The 18,779-nt window shown below is 47.0% G+C and overlaps 1 protein-coding gene across 1 annotated transcript; it reads left to right on the plus strand.

Annotated features, from left to right (window-relative positions):
• Positions 1-1,692: 1,692 nt before the first annotated feature.
• Positions 1,693-18,556, plus strand: NT5DC4 (5'-nucleotidase domain containing 4; the record flags this gene model as incomplete). The annotated part of the gene is made up of 14 exons (XM_029283170.1): positions 1,693-1,790; positions 6,220-6,293; positions 7,184-7,301; positions 7,413-7,508; positions 9,225-9,316; positions 11,160-11,217; positions 11,443-11,536; positions 12,171-12,224; positions 12,393-12,476; positions 12,744-12,785; positions 13,183-13,290; positions 16,278-16,344; positions 18,069-18,239; positions 18,505-18,556. Coding segments are annotated over exons 1-14 (1,208 nt in total), but the record flags the coding sequence as incomplete, so codon positions are not given.
• Positions 18,557-18,779: the final 223 nt, after the last annotated feature.

Here is an 18,779-nt window from a genome sequence, read left to right on the forward strand (position 1 = left end):
CATGTCTTGAGGGCGCGGCGAAAAGGTAGGAGGTCCGGAATCGTCCGGATCTCGGGGGGTAGTTCGTTCCAGAGGGTGGGGGCACCCACAGAGAAGGCCCTCCCCCTGGGGGTCGCCAGCCGACATTGCTTGGCCGACGGCACCCTGAGGAGGCCCGCTCTGTGGGAGCGTACCGGTCTGTGAGAGGGAATCTGTGGCAAATATCCAGAATTGAACTGGATATTTTATTTGGCCAAGCGTGAGATGGGCACAAGGAATTTGTCTCCCTTGCAGAAGCTCAGTGTACATGCAAAGCAACAGAATAATAACCCATAATAATACTAATAATATGGGATAGTAAAGAAGAATAATACAGATAGTTCTCAACTTTCAACCGTTCTAAGTTATAGTGGCACTGAAAAAAGTGACTTATGACCATTTTTCAGTTACAACCTTTGCAGCATTCCCTTAATCAAGTGATCAAAATTCATATGCTTGGCAACTGGTTCATATTTATGACCGTTGCTGTGTCCCAAGGTCATGTGATCACCTTTTGTACTTTCCAACAAGCAAAGTCAACGGGGAAGCCAGATTCACTTAAAAACCGGATTACTAACTTATCAACTGCAGGGGTTCAGTTAACAACTGAGGCAAGAAAGGTTGTAAAATTGGGCAAAACTCGCTTAACATAAATTTTGAGATCAATTGTGATTGTAAATGGAGGATTACCTGTAGTAATACTACAGCATGGGTACATTTACTTAGAATAAAACAATACTGTGAGGATTAGGTGCTTAGCAGAGTGATGGCATGAGGGGGAAAAAAGTCCCTGTGTCCAGTGGCTTTGGCATGCTTTGGCAGCATCCCAAGGGGGGGTGGGGGTTGAAACAGTTTATGTCCAGGATGTGAGGGGTCTGTAAATATTTTCCCAGCTTCTTTCTGATCCATGCAATACACAGGTCTTCGATGGAAGAAGGCAGGCTAGTTGTAATTGTTTTTTCTGCTGTCCTATCTGTCGAAGTTTATAACTGTCCTGTCTGGTTGCTGTACAAGTTACAGATATGTGTTACAAGATTACAAGATGGGCAGATTCAATGTGTCTTTCAGGCTCTCTCTGGTTGCTGCAATTCTTTTACAGTACCACAAGTTCAGTGGTACATTTGAAGATGCAAAAGGCAAACAATAAACTGGAACAGTGGGAAATAAGAGGCTCAAAAGAATTTGCCTTCATTTTATTCATTACCACATCTTGCAACATTAAGCAAAAGTCTTCACGCTTGCCATAAAAATTTATAGGTGAGAAGGGAAAAATGACAGATCTCCCTTCCTGGGCTAGGAAGGCATGGGGATGCCTTGAGCCCCTCTAATCCAGAAGACACCAAGCCCTCCAAAGCTCCTGCTCGGCCGGCGCCCCTTTCTCGTCACCCGCGACTCCGAAGGGCCCGGACCGACCAGCTTCGCCGCCTCCCTCCCCTTCGGCCCTGGCTCCGGAGCAGCGGCGGCCTTGCCGTCGAGGCGCGGGTGGACCGCCGCCCGGAGCTCGGCCAGGGTCAGGCCAGGGCCGGGGCGGCGACTGGCGGGCATCCAGGATGGGTGGGTGGGCGGACCAGGGAGGGGCCCTCGGGCTGGGCAGGGCCGGGAGCCTCTCCCCTGGCCAGGGGACGCAGCGAGCAGCCGTAGCCCAGGCTTCTCCTCGCCGCCACCGCCGCGGAGATGGGCAGCGTCCCCCTCGAGGCCCCCAGGGCCGCGGAGTCTCTCTTCCCGGCCGCCCTCGAGCCCCGCGGCCCCGTCAAGCGGGACTACCACCACCGGTGAGGGCGGGGGGGGGAGGCGCGGGGCGGTGGGCGAGGGCAGGAGCCGAGAGGGCACCGGGCGCGCTCCCTTCTTCGCCGGCCGCCGCACCCCGTGAGCCCCGGCACCTTCCGCGCGGCGACGGCGTTGTTGTCGTCGAGCGAAAGCGCCTCTGCCTTGTAGGCCAGGGAGCCGCCTTTCCCCCCGGCCCGCTACCGCAGGAGCCGGGGGTCCCGCGGGGCTGCCCAGCGCTGCCGTCTCGGGCCGGGGCCGGCAGGAGGGCGGGAGGCCGCGGCGTTGGACGGGCAGCGCGGCGGGGCTTGGCCCCGAGGCCGTCGAAGCGGACCAGCGCAGCTAGGAGAGGCCGCGGAGGGAGCGGGCGGGGGCGACGGGTGGCTTTGCCAGCGAGCCCCCCCATTTGCCTCCGAAGCAGGCGGCGCCCGACTGGGGGCCTGTAAGGGCTCGCTGGGAAAGCCGCTCGGGGCCGCCTTTTCTCCGGAGCCAACCCCGGCTGCGCCCTGAAGGTCGACCGGTCTCCTGGCCCCCTCGGGGGGGGGCGTCGGCTGGGCGTCCGGGATCTGCCGAGGAAAAAGTGCCTTGTTGAGAAGACGCCGCCGTTGAGGAAGGAAGGAGACGCCTCTGCGGGGCTGCCTGCCTGCCTGCCCTAACCCTAACCCTGCAGCAAAGTCGCCTCGAAGCGGAGGGGTGCTGGGGCAGTCACTGCTTATTCCTTTGGCCCAGAGTATGGAAAGGCACACTTAGCCAGTTCTTAATTAAAATACCTGGAATGCCACAAGAGGCCCTTCCTTATTCAGCAATGAATAAGGTTGTGAATTCATTGTAGGATGTAGGTGCTCAATCACTGGAGATGTTTAAGAAGAGACTGGACAACCATTGTCGGAAATGTAGAGGATCTCCTGCTTGAGCAGGGGTTGGACTAGAAGACCTCTAAGGTCCCTTCCAAATCTGTTATCCAATGTTCTGTGAATAAGCATCGGAATAAGGTTTGTTTCTGTTACATACAAGTAACTCCATTCTTACATCTTGGCTCTATATGTACTGATGGGTAGACTCTGGATCTCATTTTTGTCTCCTGTTGAATGAGCCGGAAATGGAGGGGATTTCACTTAACCTGTTATCCGTTGTTAGTTCATGCCCTGGACCAGTTGCGATTGCTACCCTCGTGGAACTTTCTTAAGGGAGAGGAACCAATTTGGATGGTCTGCCTCGGGTGCCTGATGGATCCTGTTGTTTGGGGCCCTGAGTCCGCAAGGAGAAGGGCGGGATATAAATTTAATAAAATAAAATAAATAAATAAATTCTTCTGGATTTCTGATGAGGAAATTCTGTTCAGGTAGTAAGCCAGGTGCCTCTTTCTGGGTCTGACTGGGAATGGCACCTTGGTTTACTGATGGAGATGAAGTGCCAGAAATAACACGTGGAGCAGCTTTGGAAGAAGTCTCCAAGTGAATCTGGCTGAGCATGTATACATGTCCATGTTTGGGTCTAGACCATGTCAATGTGTGGGTGTGTGAATTATCCCTCCTTCTCCCTTGTTGTATTGGATGACTGCCATCTAGCAGTCTTATGAATGAATTAGCTTTATAATTTCCTACATGGTTTCTGTGACAGTTTGTGCAGAATTTTGCAAATAGAGTTGCTTAAAATCACTGTAGGGTGGACTCCTCCACATGGACCATCCTAATTGGTGACTGAAACATTTCTTCCTCCTCCTCCTCCTCCTCCTCCTCCTCCTCCTCCTCCTCCTCCTCCTTGGGATAAGCTTTCTGAGGGAGCAAAGAGGCTGATGTAACCGTTGTCTTTTGCTACCTGCTGGCTGGACCCCTGCTGGACTCCCCTCCTGGTCTTATTAGATCTATTGACAACTTTTGGTATTATTGATTATCTGTGAGGGTTGGTGTTATTTTACAATTTGAACTGCTCATTCCATATTGGGCAGTTCCACTGAGTGTTGGTGGGGGAAGAGAGGTTGGCCTGGAGGCCCCTTACTTGTGGGTTGCCTCAGAGGCCAGTCCTATATATACAGGAAAGGTCATCCAATGGTTCTTGGTACGGCATCATCAACGTGCTGGTAATATTCAATTGTACATCATCAATGGACTGTTAAGGGAGATGTTGTTGTTGACATCGTTTAGCAGTTCCTAGAGATTGTCAAGGTCTGGATGGAATTGGACTGCAGTTGATTCCTGGCAAGTTGCCATGGATATATCAGGTTCCTATACTACATTTCAAGAAGTAGGTTCACAATTTGGATGTTTCTGATTAATGTTTTTTGTTGGCTCAGCAGATGGAAGTTACAGCCAACAAAGACTATGCCTATTTTGGCAGGCGTGCCAGTTGCACACCTGGGGTAAAAGGACCCGACTGCAGTAATTCATGTCCTTATAAGTAGCAAGTTCAAGTACTGTAATGTGCAGTTCTTGGGGGTTGTTCTTAAAGAGTATTTGAGAACCATGATTGATCCAAAATGCAGCAGGCCACATCTTTACGGACTCCTTTGTACACAGGTGCAAGAATACCATGGGAATGGGCTAAAACAAGGGCATACAAGGTCAAGAATGAACAGAGGGTCTGAGGTATTTTCCATGACTTATATGGCAGGATTCTGCTTCTGGCTGTTGGGTGTTGCTTCCTCTGTTGTTGAACTCTTAACACATTGAGTAGCCATGTGGAAAAGAAAATGAGAAAATGAAGATAGTGGCGAGGAATGAGACAATGGAGTGATCCTACAACTGTGTCTGAACATGCTTTTAGCTGAGGAAACAGTTCAATGCAATTACAGGTTCCACTAGAAAATGTAGGAAGCAGTATTGACAACATGGATGCTAGTATCTAGCCACGGGTTGTTTGCTCATTCTGAAAGTCCACTCTGTCTCTTCTATCCTGCCTCACCTACCAGCATAGCCGCTCCACACACACCCCATGATCTGCATTGTTTTCTTTGCAGATCAGGCCTTGACCTAGAAGGGAAGGTTGTAGAGTGCCAGGAGTGTGTGTGTGGGGGGGGTTTAATAGCAACCTGGGTGAGCAAAGGAAGGGCTAACAGGCAGTTTGCAACTATTGACACATTACATGAAGCAACGTCCTGTTACAAAGGATTGCAGACAATGATGAAATGCTCTGACGCAGAGGCTGAAGTCAAATACCTTCCTGTTCTCTTCAGCAGGTGAACGGACTTTGCTGGCTGTTGCTGCTGCAATGGCAGCCGGCAACGGTCCTCCAAGCAGTTGGAAGTTCTCCATCAGAAAATCTCTTCAGGGAGCCAGACAGGCCCTGCAACCCCTGGTGGTTGAGCAGGCTCAGTGAACAGATGGAATCCAAAGTGACCCTTGGCAGGGTGGAGAAGGGCTCCAGGAAATGTTCTTACAGGATGGTACTGATGAATGATTGGTGGCACAGGAATCCGGAGCAAGCTTAGGGGTTGCTGAGGCCATGCCATGGAAAGCAGCCAATTCCTAGGGCAGGGGTAGGCAACCTTGGCTCTTTTATGACTCGTGGACTTCAACTCCCAGAATTCCTGAGCCAGCCATGCTGAGGGGAAAGGGAGAGGTTTCCATGCTGAGCCATGCTGGCTCAGGAATTCTGGGAGTTGAAGTCCACGAGTCATAAAAGAGCCAAGGTTGCCTACCCCTGTCCTAGGGGGTAGCTTGACCAGAGAAAGTTCATTCAAGGCAGATTCTGCCCTTTGCCATGACAGTCCAGTTGGCAGAGCTCTCTAGCTGGCAATCTGAAACCCTAATGCAACACAAAGACTGGAACACAGGGCCTTGGAAGGAAGCACCCAGACTTGAGGGAAAAGCAGCCGTCGGGTTGTATAAGAAAGACCATGACACCCACCTCTGAAAGCCTCCACACAAGTCTCTGGTGGCCTCCAAAGAACTTCCCATTAGTGGCTTGGGCGGTTCTGAGGCTCTCTTGGGAGTTTGTTTGGGTTCTTTTCTAGGCTGCTTCAGGTGGCTTCTGCCTTTGGAACTGCTGCTGATGGCCAGAAGACTAGCCCTGATCAGTTGAGCGCTGCCTGGGTCAAGATGTGTTGCAAAACTCTGGCTACATCTTTTTTTTCTTCTCTCTCTCCAGTAGTCCTTGAAGAGGAATTTCCAGAATATGCAGGAGAATTAAATTGTTCCTCTTAAAAAAAGAGAGACACAAGAGACCTAGAGGAAGTTTAATGGGTTTTGGCAAATATACATGAAATCTCAGGTCTGACAAGAGGAAGGTTAGCATTAAACCATTTTAAGTGTTCCCAGTGAAATATTTGTGTTGCCCATTTCAATTGAAAGGTTCAGCTGGACTTTTTCTAAGTTTGCTTGATTTTTCCAAGGCGAGTATCAGGCAAATGTAGGTGCTCATTTTAAAGAGTGTGAGACTCTGGTTATAGCTAGACCAGTTCACGGCATCTCATCACTTGCTATCCCATCTCCTTCCCAGGATCTTTGTGAACCGGAGCTTGGCACTGGAGAAGATAAAATGCTTTGGTTTTGATATGGACTATACCCTTGCAAGTAAGAAGCCTTGAATGCTGAATCGCTGGAGTGCATGGGGTTGCAGAGGGATGGGGTGATAACCTGCTACAGCTTTCCATGCATTCGGGGCACTTTTTTGCTGAGATGTTGCCCGACAGATCCTTGTGGTCTGTGTTATTAAATTGCATGCATGTCTCCTGATTCAGCCCATCGGGGCCAATGTGTTCTTGGGATGAGAAGAGAAGGTCTGTACTGAAGCTAACTCAAGAGTACCCAGCCTTTGGGAGCTAGCAGGGGGGAGGGAGAGTTTCCCATTCACAAACTAAGTGACATGGAGGACATCTAACAGTCTGAAATATTACCCGCCCCCCCTCCAGCAAGTGGGTCCTTTTTGTCTTTTGCATCCCACCCCCACCCAGAATCACCACTCTCAGTCAGTCATGGCTGTCTTAGCCTACAACTGATGATGATGGCATTTTGTTAATTACTTTTAATGAGAATAACATGTATTTGTGTGATATGAAAATCCTTCCAGGAAACCCATACAGACGGATACAGGATCCTAGCTACAGGATAGAAATCAGCTCAGCCCACCAGCTGTGATGGCTAAATTGGAGTTTTTAATTCAGGAAATTGCTGGGATCTTTGGCAGCCCTAGTGGGCTGCTTTGATCTCATTCAAACTGAGCTTTACCAGGTTGCTTATGTTATTCTGCATTCATGACCAGTTGACCATTTCGCAAATAGATTTCAATATTTGTGCTCTTTTGAACCCCAGTTTTTAATTTTTGAGATGACCATGCGAGCAAGCACCAAGACCAAAGTTCACTTAGAAACTGTTGGTCTTTTACATTTTCTACTTTTCCTTTGGGCTTTGTGATAAAAATCTGAGCCAGGAATGGGAGGGGACTCTGCTCTTTTCTGCTGCAGTGTACAAATCTCCAGACTATGAAGAATTGACCTTTGAGCTGTTGCTGGAGCGACTGGTGTCCATTGGATACCCTCACGAAATTCTGGACTATAAGTACGATCCTGCCTTCCCTACCAGGTAACAAAATAACCAGTTATTTAATTCTTTCAGTTGCTGTTGGAGACTTTGATACTGGACATGAATTGTGGGAGGGAGGCAACCCAGTAATCTTTTCTTTTCATTCTTCAGGGGGCTGATCTTTGATGCCCAGTATGGGAACTTGCTAAAGGTGGACTCCCATGGCAATCTGTTGGTGTGTGCACATGGCTTCCATTTCTTCAAGGGGTAGGACTCTCATCCCTCCTTCATAGCTATGGGGTTTATCTTCTGCTTCTCTGCTGAGACAACTGTAGTAGAACATGACAAAAATATTATAGAAATAGAAATAGAAATAGAAATAGAAATAGAAATAGAAATAGAAATAGAAATAGAAATAGAAATAGAAATAGAAATAGAAATAATAGAAATAGAAATAGAAATGAATGGAATGGAATGGAATAACAGAGTTGAAAGGGACCTTGAAGGTCTGCTCAGGAAGAAAACCCTATACCATTTCAGACAAATAGTTATCCAATCTCTTCTTAAAAACTTCCAGTGTTGGAGCATTCCCAACTTCTAGAGGCAAGTTGTTCCACTGGTTAATTGTTCTAACTGTCAGGAAATTTCTTCTTAGTTCTAGGTTGCTTGATTAGTTTCCATCCATTGCTTTTTGTCCTGCCTTCAGGTGCTTTGAAGAACAGGTTGACACCCTCTTGTTTGTGGCAACCCCTGAGATATTGGAGCACTGCTATGTCACCCCTAATCCTTCTTTTCATTAAACATACCCAATTCCAGCAACCGTTCTTTATATGCTTTAGCCTTCAGTCCCCTGATCATCTTTGTTGCTCCATTTGCATTGCCCCCTTTTCCTGAAGGAAATCCTTGAAGGAGAGCTAATGGCTCACCCGCCCTGCCTTCCTCTCTTTGATTTCTTCCAGAGGGGCCCAATGGCTTTATGGAGGAGCTTCTGTAAGCTGTTGGCCTCCTGCAGATGCTGAAAGATGCTTCGTGGTTCGGAACAAGGACCTTATACCCTCCTCACAAAAGCTCCTTTACCTCCTATGGATTTAGGAGCTAAGTATTCATATCCTGGTTAACCAGGACAGCTTCACTGTCACAGGTCAAGCAAGGACAGTATGCAATAGTGAAAATGAAAGAATAGAAGAACCTCATCCCCACTTCTGGTTAGGGTATGAGACAAGTTGCAAAATGACATGATAGCAGAATTCCAGTATTTGAGAGGCTGCCACAAAGAAGAGGGGGTCAAATTATTGTTCAAAGCACCAGAGGGCAGGACAAGAAACAATGGTTGGAAACTGACCAAAGAGAGAAGCAACCTGGAATTAAGGAAAAAGTTCCTAACAGTGAGGACAATTAACCAGTGGAACAGCCTGCCTCCAGAAATTGTAGACGCTCCATTATTGGAGGTTTTTAAGAAGAGACTGGGCAGTCACTTGTCTGAAATGGTATAGCCCCACCTTTGGCTTCCTGGAGCTTTCCCATCCCTTTCTTCTCTCATTGGACGGCAGAGCAGCCCCTCTTCCCTGGCCACTCTTGTGCTCGTCTTTGTAGGGCTGCAGTCCAAGGGAAGCAGGTGATGGAGCCGGGATTGGAAAGGGAAAGGAGCACAGTTCCCGTCTACCTATTCCAAGGCCTCAGTTGAAATTCCAGAAGATTTTGAGTCTCTCCTTGCTGAAGCTTTGCCTCTTTCCATTTCCAACTGCCAGAAACCCAGCCTGGAGCTCAAGAGCAAAGGCCAGATGTACCAAAGATGCAGCCTGAATTTGGGACAGTCACCCCTACAAGAGAGCAGGTCACATGGGGAACTGAGAAGATGGTTAGGAGTTCCTTTCACACTTTCAGCAAAACCGGCGGCTTGGGACAAAAGTCTTAGTAATGTTTGCCTTCAGTACAACTACATCCCTATCTCACTGATGACTTTTTCTGTTTTTCTGTTTTTAGGAATGAAATCTGGAATTATTACCCAAACAAATTTATTCAGAGAGACGACACAAAACGTTTTCATATTCTGAATACTTTGTTTAATTTGACAGGTATTTACAAAGGGAGAGTTGGGAAGAGGGGTCGACCTTGGGCCAGGGCACTGCCTGTCCCAAAGGAGGGCTTAATCTGGCTGCTCCTGGGTTGGGAGGAATATCGGGCACAGGCACCTGTTAATTTTTGTGGAAGTGAGAGTGCAAACAAAGCACCAAGTTCCCACTGTATCCTACAGCCGGTAAGCATAAAATGTACCTTTTTCTCCCTAAATTCAGCTCTCTAAGCTTTCCAAGATTGCTTCAAGTTGCTTTGTTCTAAGCGTAAAGCAAATTGCAAAATTTCACAAACTTTCCTCAGAGTGGCAACTGTTTTGGACCAGAACTGGAATGTTGAAAGGGAGAATAAAGGAACAGAGCTTGGAAGCGAGTGCAGACTGTACTCCTTGCTCCAACATACCCCTTGAACCCTGAATTGCTGCTCTAACTTGCAGCTTCCTCCAGTGATGTTCCTGAAATTGGGGACAAGGTTTTCTGCATAGGATTGACAAGGAAGTGAGGGGTAACTGCTGAAAAATTACTTAGAGCAGTGGTCCCCAGCCTTTCTGGTTTTGAGGACTGGTGGGGAGGAGGGGGCAAGAAAATGGTTCTGTGTGAGTAGCAGGTGCGTGCACTTGCAGCTCCATTTGTGTGGAGCTTCACACACACACACAAATGCCTGTCACTCATGCAAATGGAGCTGCGTGTGTGCACTCACCTGCTGCTTGCCCAGCCCTGTTCCAAACCGTCTGCAGCACAGTACTGGCCCACAACCTGGGGGTTGGGGACCCCTGGTGTAGAGAGGGCCCACATTTTCTTTCTAAAGCATTTTGTATGTACAGTGGTACCTAGGTACTCATCGTTAATTGGTTCTGGGAGGTGCTAAACAATTTTTTCTCATAAGGAATAATGTAGTCACAAGGCAACCGACACTGACAAGTTCTAGCTTGTGCATTGAGTACCAAACAAACAATGAGCATTGGGACAAAATTTTTGTACCAATGCGTTGAGTCCCAAATTTGATGAGTTTCAAAGCAGTTGAGTACCACTGTACCACTGTATTTTAAACCATTTTCCTGTGATTTAACTTTGGCTAAGTTTATATAACTTACTTAGCTGAGCCAGTTTAAGATCCAGCAGCTGCATTTGCACAATATGCGAACCTTGTTTTAATAATAATAATAATAATAATAATAATAATAATAATAATAATAATAATAACAACAACAACTTGATAGGTAGACAAAATGCCAAATCCAGTCTGAACATCTGGCTGACTGTGCAATGATCCATAATAATAATAATAATAATAATAATAATAATAATAATAATAATAATAATAATAATAATAATAATAATAATAAAGTTGGAAGGGACCTTGGAGGTCATCTAGTCCAACCCCTTGCTCAGGCAGGAAACCCTATACCATTTCGGACAAATGGCTGTCCAGTTTCTTCTTAAAAACCTCCAGTGTTGGAGCATTCACCGCTTCTGGAGGCAGGTTGTTCCACTGGTTAATTGTTCTAACTGTCAGGAAGTTTCTCTTTAGTTCTAGGTTGCTTCTCTCCTAACATTGGTTAGGTTTTTTTGTGATTTAGCATGTGGCACAAATCCAGACCTTGAGGTCCATGAGGAAATGGATTCTTTTGATGAGCAAGTGAAGATGTTTGGCAAGTGCAATCTGTATTCATGGTGTGGCACAAACAATTTCCCAGGCATGGCACCTTGCAGGCTAAAGTTGACCACCTCTGGTTTAAGTTGAGCTGTCAGAGCCAGATGGATTTTCCAAGCAGCGCCAGCCTGAAATGGGCCTCCCCCTTGGCCTAGAGGGGGCTTCCGCTCACCCTTTTCTCCCTCCCCACAGAAACCTACCTCTTGGCCTGTCTCGTGGACTTCTTCACCAGCTGCTCCAAATACATGAAGTAAGCGTTGTGGCTGAAGCCCTTGGGTGGCCCAGCCTGGCCTCATCTGGGTGAAGGGTGCTGCCTGGGGCTTTAGAGCCTTCTGGGATGCCAACCCCAGTGTGCCAAGGGGCAGAGACCGGGAACTCTGTTCCAGTTTGCAAGTTTGCTTGTGTTCCTGGGCTCTCCCTGCTGTGTGGAATCATGGCTGATCTCACCTTGGACTTGTTCCTCTTTCATTCTCAGTTGTGAGACCGGCTACAGGCAGGGCAACCTCTTCATGTCCTTCCGCAGCATGTTGCAGGATGTCCGAGAGGCCATGGATCATGTTCACCTTTCAGTAAGCAGAAGAGGGGGGGGAGGAGGAGGGGGCTAGGCAAGGGCATGGATGCGGCAATGCGCCTTGGATAGACCAAGATATTTCCTTGCCTTATTTATTACAGTGAGTCAAACTTAAGAGCCTGCTTGGTCTAGTGGTTGATCAGGAGTGGGGAGTGGGCACAGGCATTGGATCAGGAGTGGGGAGTGTGCACAGGCATGATGTGAGCTGGGTGATTTTGAGCCAGCCCCTCTCACTAGGAAGAAAAAGGCCATGCAAATCACTTTAAAGAATGATGCTGAAAAAGTGCAGAGTTCCAGGAGTCAAGAGAGACTCAAAGCCACTAAAAATCAAACCAAAACTCACCACCTAGTCACATCTTACATTTGCAGTTCCAAGGCAGCTTAAAAATAACTTCAAAATACATTGATAAGGTCATCTTAACTATTGGTAATAAAAATCTTGGATGTGAGGGAAGAGTTAGAATTTTGGGCTTGCCTTGGTCTACTGGACCACTTTCAAACTGCCATGGGCAGTCCCACAGAGTCAGCATCAGGAGCTGCCCTGGCCAAACTGCCCTGCAAGAGACCCACAATTGATTGGCCTGGGTGGTGACACTGAGCTCACGTGGCCTCCTCATCTGTTGCTCTCCTAGGGCTCCCTCAAGGAGAAAATGCTGAAGGACCTGGAGAAGTATGTGGTAAAAGATGTAAGTGAGCTTATATCTTGGCTTGGAGAGAGAGTTATTGCAGAGGAGGCCCCTTTTCAGCCCCTGAAATCCTATCTTGAAAGGCCTTCTCTTGAAGACACTCGGAACGCTGCTGCAGGGAGTAGCCAGGCTCTGATCTGCAGCTTGTTTCCGTCTTCTTTCCTTCAGCCCCGTATTCCTCTTCTGCTGAGTCGCATGAAAGATGCAGGGAAAATGTTTCTTGCCACCAACAGTGACTACAACTATACAGATGTAAGTCGGGCCTTCCAAGAGAAGGTGAGATGGGACCTGCTGTCCTCCATGCTTAGTTCAAGATACGGTGGTAGTGCCAAACTGACCATTTGGCTGGGTGACCTTGCAACTGCTCATGGAGCCAGATAGTTTGGAGGGAGGAGGTCAGTGGCAGGGAGATGCATGGAAGAGACCCTGATGGCTTTGCATCCTTGTCTAACGAGGCCGTTGAACCTGGGCTGATTTTTCACTGCAGAAGAGAGTAGCACTGGGCTTATCTCTTTCCAGGCAATCATGACATACTTACTTGACTTCAGTGAAGAAAACATGGTAAGTCAATCTGTGAGCTGGTGAGATGTTTCAGGCCCAGGTGGCCATTAGCAGCATCTGGGTGGGTCAATTCATGTGGATTGCAGCAAGGTAGTTGGGCTGGGGGATAGGCCTTCCTGCCAGACAGTAAGGAATGTTGGGGCTGCCCTTCCTTTCATGTCTCCTGTATTTGTCTCCATGGGAAACAGCTGCTATTAAGTCCCATGTACTATGGTGATGTAAATTGTCAGGAGCTTGCAGTGTTAAGGTAGCACTTATTAAAGTCCATATAACAGGCCTGTAACTGAGGAGGGAGAGAAAGACATGTATGCAGTCATTGTGAGCTTGTGACTAATAGGAAATCTTCAGGACTTTTCAGTATGCCAAGTAGCCTAATTTGTTCCTTTTCCAACAGCAGGATAAATCCCAGCATCGACCGTGGCGCTCTTACTTTGATATGATTGTTGTCGACACTTGCAAGCCCCTCTTTTTTGCTGAGGGAACTGTTCTGCGGCAAGTCAACACAGTACGTATTGGTCAGGGCCAAAAGCAGGGAGGATGGCAGAGAAGAGTGGGGCAGGATCCAGGAGGAACTTCATGAAAACAGGGAAGGGTTCATTGTCATCCTGTCCAAATGGGCCAAGATCGGGGGAGATCCATAAGAGGTGAATGTGTACAATAGTGGAAACCGATCAATGGGCAACAAAATCTCACCATCACCTAGCAAGATTTGTTCTGCTTATGCTTATTCCCAGATTATATATACTGTAGGTGTTCCTGATTATAGGACCTTATGGCATCTACCTGCATAGTGCATGGAGTTCTTTTCTAGCCTTCGTTTTTGCTTATCTGGCTGATTGTACTCGGAAGGATCTGACCCAAAAGGCTTTGGGCGCTTCAGAATGAGCCCCACATGACTCTCCACAGATACTGGTCAGACTAATACATGTTTGAGGGGGTGCATCCTGTTGCAACACAGCAAGAAGCAATTTCAGCTGTTGGATGCAGAGCATCAGTCCATTCCCTCTTTCTCCTTGAAAAGCGTGTTCCTACGCCACCTTTTTTGGCCATGGATTACAGGGGGAAAGCACACCTTTGTTTTGGATATTCTGTTAATTTGCTCAGCCCTCCTAGACTGGTATTTGCTTGGGGTGTTCCCTCTGCCAAAATCTAGTCTTCATTACTTGAATATTGCTTGCTTAGGCTAATTGGTCTATTTGGGGTCCTTGGTGCTCTTGGAACTTGGTTGTTTTCTTGCAGATGTTTCATTACCCAAACGAGGTAACATCATTAGTGCTAGTTTGTCTCTTGAAGCTGCCACAGGTTCCTGGTTGACGTTGGTAGGTCTTCAGGCTGATATTTCAGAGGATCCAGATGAGTCCATTATATTTGTACATTCACATTTCAGAGAGCCTCATACAGAGCATGATGGCACTCAGGCAGTTCATTGAGAGCCTGCCCATCCATGCTGACTGCTCCTACCAATACAGTGTACAGTAGTATGCAGGCTGAAGCTAAGAAAGCAAACTAATGCACTAAAAGCATCCTTATGGGGACAAAATGTAATTTTTTGGATGTAAGATGACTTTTTGAAGAATTAGAATGGTAGACACAACAGGTGAGCAAACTTTCCTTCATTGCAGACACTGAGTTAGGATGTCTATCAATGAGTATAAACAAATAGATATGAATTACCGGTAGTTTAAAATCAGTCAGCAATTGCTGGAGAAAGAAGTGCTGCAGCCTTTGACATCCACCTCATTGCATTCATCCAAGTCTGACTGAGGATTTATGGAAGATGCAAGAAACTGCTCAGTAGGGCTGGCAAAGAAAACCCCAGTATTCTGTTTTGACCTTTGCCCCTCTATACATCCGAGTCTTTGGAAACTGAGTCCATGAAGCTGGGAGCTAGCAAAGTTCCTCTCTTTGGCTATGAAAAGTTGCTTTGACAGACCCAAAACTTGTGCTTCCATTGGGGAGAACCTGCCTGCTTCACAGGAAGTGGCTTTTAAGAACCAGTTCTCACCCAAACCATTATTAAGCCTTTTATTTATGGAGCCTTTTGTTGATGAAGCAGTAACTGTTGCAGATCTGGTTATTGGAGTTGCTCCCAGCTTCCAAAAATTCAGAAGTCCAAGCAGCTGAAGATTAAGTGGAATCCAAACATGCAGAGAATAACAGAATAACAGAGTTGGAAGGGACCTTGGAGGTCTTCTAGTCCAGCCCTCTGCTCAAGGAGACTCTATACTATTTCAGACAAATGGCTGTCCATTCTCTTCTTAAAAGCCTCTGTTGATGGAGCAACCACAACTTCTGAAGGCAAGTGGGCACTGATCTGTGAGCCTTTGTTTAGCAGTCTCCAGGCCTTCAGACTCAGACCCTTGTATTTTTTCAATAGCTGAGTCTAAGATCAAGACAACTTGGAGAGTCAGTTGGTGGAAGTATAGAAAAGTGTGAAGATTTAATGATAAGACTCAGCTATTGAAAAAATACAAGGGTCTGAGTCTGAAGCCTGCAGCTGTTGTAATCCCAGGAATACTTGGCTACACAATGGAACAGATCTTAAATCTTCACACCTTTCTATACTTCCACCAACTGACTCTCCAAGTTGTCTTGATCTTAGACTCTAATCTCATTTTCAGAGATTGGGGGGGGGGGGAGGTATGTACTGCTATTCTGTTCCATTGTGTAGCCAAGTATTCCTGGGATTACAACAGCTGCAGGATGTACCATTCATTATTTTGTGTAATTCTGGTAGTGGGGATTGTTGTGAGGGCTCTATTGGCATCTTCTAGCATACTCTCTGATGATACTTCTGTACTGAGCCTTGATAATTTATTTCAGGGGTTGATTGTAGCCAGTTTATTTATCATCTTATGCCTCATATCACCTACTGTGTTCTGTAATGGAAGGGGTTGCAGTAACGTTCCAGCTTCAGGTATGGGCTGCACATCCCATTGTTCTTTAGAAGAAGAAGAATAGAAGAATAGAACAGAGCTGGAAGGGACCTTGGAGGTCTTCTGGTCCAGCCCCCTGCTCAAGCAGGAGAACCTATACTATCTCAGACAAGTGACTGTCTAGCCTCTTCTTAAAAATCTCCAGTGATGGAGTGCCCACGATTTCTGTGGGAAAGCTATTCCACTGGTTGATTGTCCTCACTGTCAAGAAGTTTCTCCTTAATTCTAGGTTGGTATGGTGACCAAAATTGGCTGCAGTATTCCAGGTGTGGTCTTACTAGGGTTTTATAAAGCGGTAATAATACTTCACGTGATCTTGATTCTATGCCTCTATTTATACAACCCAGGATTGTATTAGCTTTTTTGGCTGCTGCTGCACATGGCTGGCTCATGGTCAATGATCATCCACTAGGATTCCAAGGTCCCTGTCACAGCTGTTGTTTTTGATCTCGCCCAGTCTGTACTTGTGTTCATAAACCTGTGGGTTAGAGGGGTTGTCTGTGCACAGTGGTGCGCATGTTTGGTTACTCTAAGAAAACCCCATCTTTGTGTGCAGGACACGGGGAAGCTGCGAATTGGGACCTACAGAGGACCACATCAGCACTGTGCTGTCTACTCTGGAGGTAAAGTTGCCTGAGTATCCCTTTGGGCCTGCCGCCTTTCCGATAGCTGTTTCCTTGCGTACCTTGGAAAGTGCTTCTCATTGCAGGGTGGATAAATATCTCTTTTGCCTCCCCATGGCAAAGTGGCGTAAAAAACACAATTCTTCAGTCTCCATGGGCTTGGAGGACTGGCAGCAAAGTAGCTGTTCTTGCCGTTTATCACCTGTGAGAACTGGCAACCAGAAGACCAGTTTCCATTCCTTCTGCTGTTGGGTGGGCAGATGTGGCAGCAATGGCTTTCGGACACAACCATTGCCAAAAGGTGACCGGGTGGCCAATAGAAGAGGCCCCTCGGAATGATTGCTCTACATAGGTCTGCACTGGCAGAAGAGGAAAAGCCCCTCCTTTGAAGTGAAACGAGCAAGGGCCAAGGATGGTCTGGAGGGTGGTGGACAAGGCCATGTGTTCCTATTGTCAACAAATGATTAGGGTCAGGAGTGTCCTCTCCCAGGACAAGCAGGGCATCCCAAAAAGCTGTGGGACTTAAGAAATTGTGGATGTGGAGGAAGGGCAATTGCACTGATGCCCTGACAACATCTCAAAGCCTTTTAGCACATCTACCATTCGCTCTTCTAGTCATGCTGACTGCTGGAGAGGTACGCCAGTAATTCTGGTACTTTGGGATGTGTTGTGCTTCTGGAAAATTGTCCTCAAGGCCTCGGCTGCCTCATAAGACTTGATCCTGTCCCTTCTGCTACTAAATATCTACCTGAAGATAGAAGGTAGTGGTGGATGCATACCTAGTGCTGGAGTGAATTGCCCCCAATATGCCAATAGTAGCTCTAATGGTCCACATTAGTACATTGCTTGAAGGTGAAAATTGAAAATTAATCCACACAATACAGTATGGAATTGTTATTTTCTGCACAAAATCTGGGTTGGGGACCTGAAAAGGATTGTACTGCCTGTAAACAGAGCCATCCAACCTTTTTGCATGCAATATAAAATTATCAATCACATCCCTCCCCCCAATCTTGGGAGGCTTAAGGAGTAAAATATGGATATCAAACTTCAGAAAGGCATCATAAACATTTTGCTCCTTATTTCTGCCTGCCTCCAAAGGAATAAAAATCACACCCCTGATAATTGGTGATAGGATATTTGGCTGCCCAGATCATGGGTTGCTAACTAGTGGCCCCTGATTGAGCTCCTACACTCTTTTTTGACCCCTTAGAGCTTACTCTAACCACAATGACTAAGAATTCAAGGTGTTAACTACTTTGAGATAGGAACCTAAGAACAGTAGAACACATCCTATCACAGGCCAAAGAATTCAGCCCCCGTCCCACAGCTGGAGAAATCTTCCCCAAATTTGCATCATGTGCAGAACCCAATCATTAAACATGCCTTCCCCCTCCCAGTGGCTGCAGGCATGGTCCTGGAGCTGTCTGTGGTCACTAAATGTGTTGACCTAGATCTTCAGCTACTGGTGGGGCAATCCTGACACTTATTGGCTCATCTCATAGTCATCATGAACCTCCCCCAATTACTAAAATGTGCAGATGAGGCTGTTCCATGGACTTTTGGTGATACATAGAGGATATCTTTTCCTCTCATTTAATTCCCATAGGGAAAACTGGGGTGTGCTCACGCCCTTTCATTTCCACTTTCAAAAAGTGTGGCTAATAGTTAAATTCCCCCATAATTAACATATGTGAGAATGAAACATTTTTCCCCCTTTCTAGGTTCCTCAGACATGATATGTGACCTCTTGGGCGTGAAGGGCAAGGAGATTCTTTACATTGGTGATCATATCTTTGGGGATATTCTCAAATCTAAGAAGAGGCAAGGATGGCGCACATTCCTGGTGGTCCCAGAAGTGGCTAAGGAGCTGCAAGTGTGGACTGAGAAGAGTGGTGAGGTTTCATCTGCCTGTGGGGATAGCGGTGGCCCCAGGTGAGGGCCTCTTGTTGGAACTTAGAAGGAGCACCACCTGTGGTTCAGTCACCTTCCAACCCATGGTCTGATCTCTCCCTGGCATTTTCAGAGGCCTTTCAATTGCCCACCTCAAAGAGCCACATTGCCCTCAGTCCCTGGGACCTGCTCTGCTGGTTTTCCCATCCTTTTTGGACAATCAGCTAAATCAGGTGCTGTCATTAGAAAGCCGTTTTCTCTTTACAGAGCTCTTTGAGGAGTTGCGGAGCCTGGATATGCTTTTGGCTGAACTGTACCAGTGAGTAAGACCTTTTTGATCCATTAGCATTTTGCCTGGATTGTAAGGGATGTTTTTCACAGCCGCATTGATATGGCCAGTCATAAACTTGGCTGCCCTACCCAGCTTGGCCCCAACCTCTTCAGAAGTGAGGCCAGCAGCTGGTGCTGTCCTTACAGTTTCAATACAGAATCATTTAAGGGAAGTGATTGGTGGATTGTCCTGGCTGTGTTTTCGCTCCACT

This window comes from Protobothrops mucrosquamatus, unplaced genomic scaffold (genome assembly GCF_001527695.2).
Source record: "Protobothrops mucrosquamatus isolate PMUCROS unplaced genomic scaffold, P.Mucros_1.0 scaffold31, whole genome shotgun sequence".
Classification (NCBI taxonomy): domain Eukaryota; kingdom Metazoa; phylum Chordata; class Lepidosauria; order Squamata; family Viperidae; genus Protobothrops; species Protobothrops mucrosquamatus.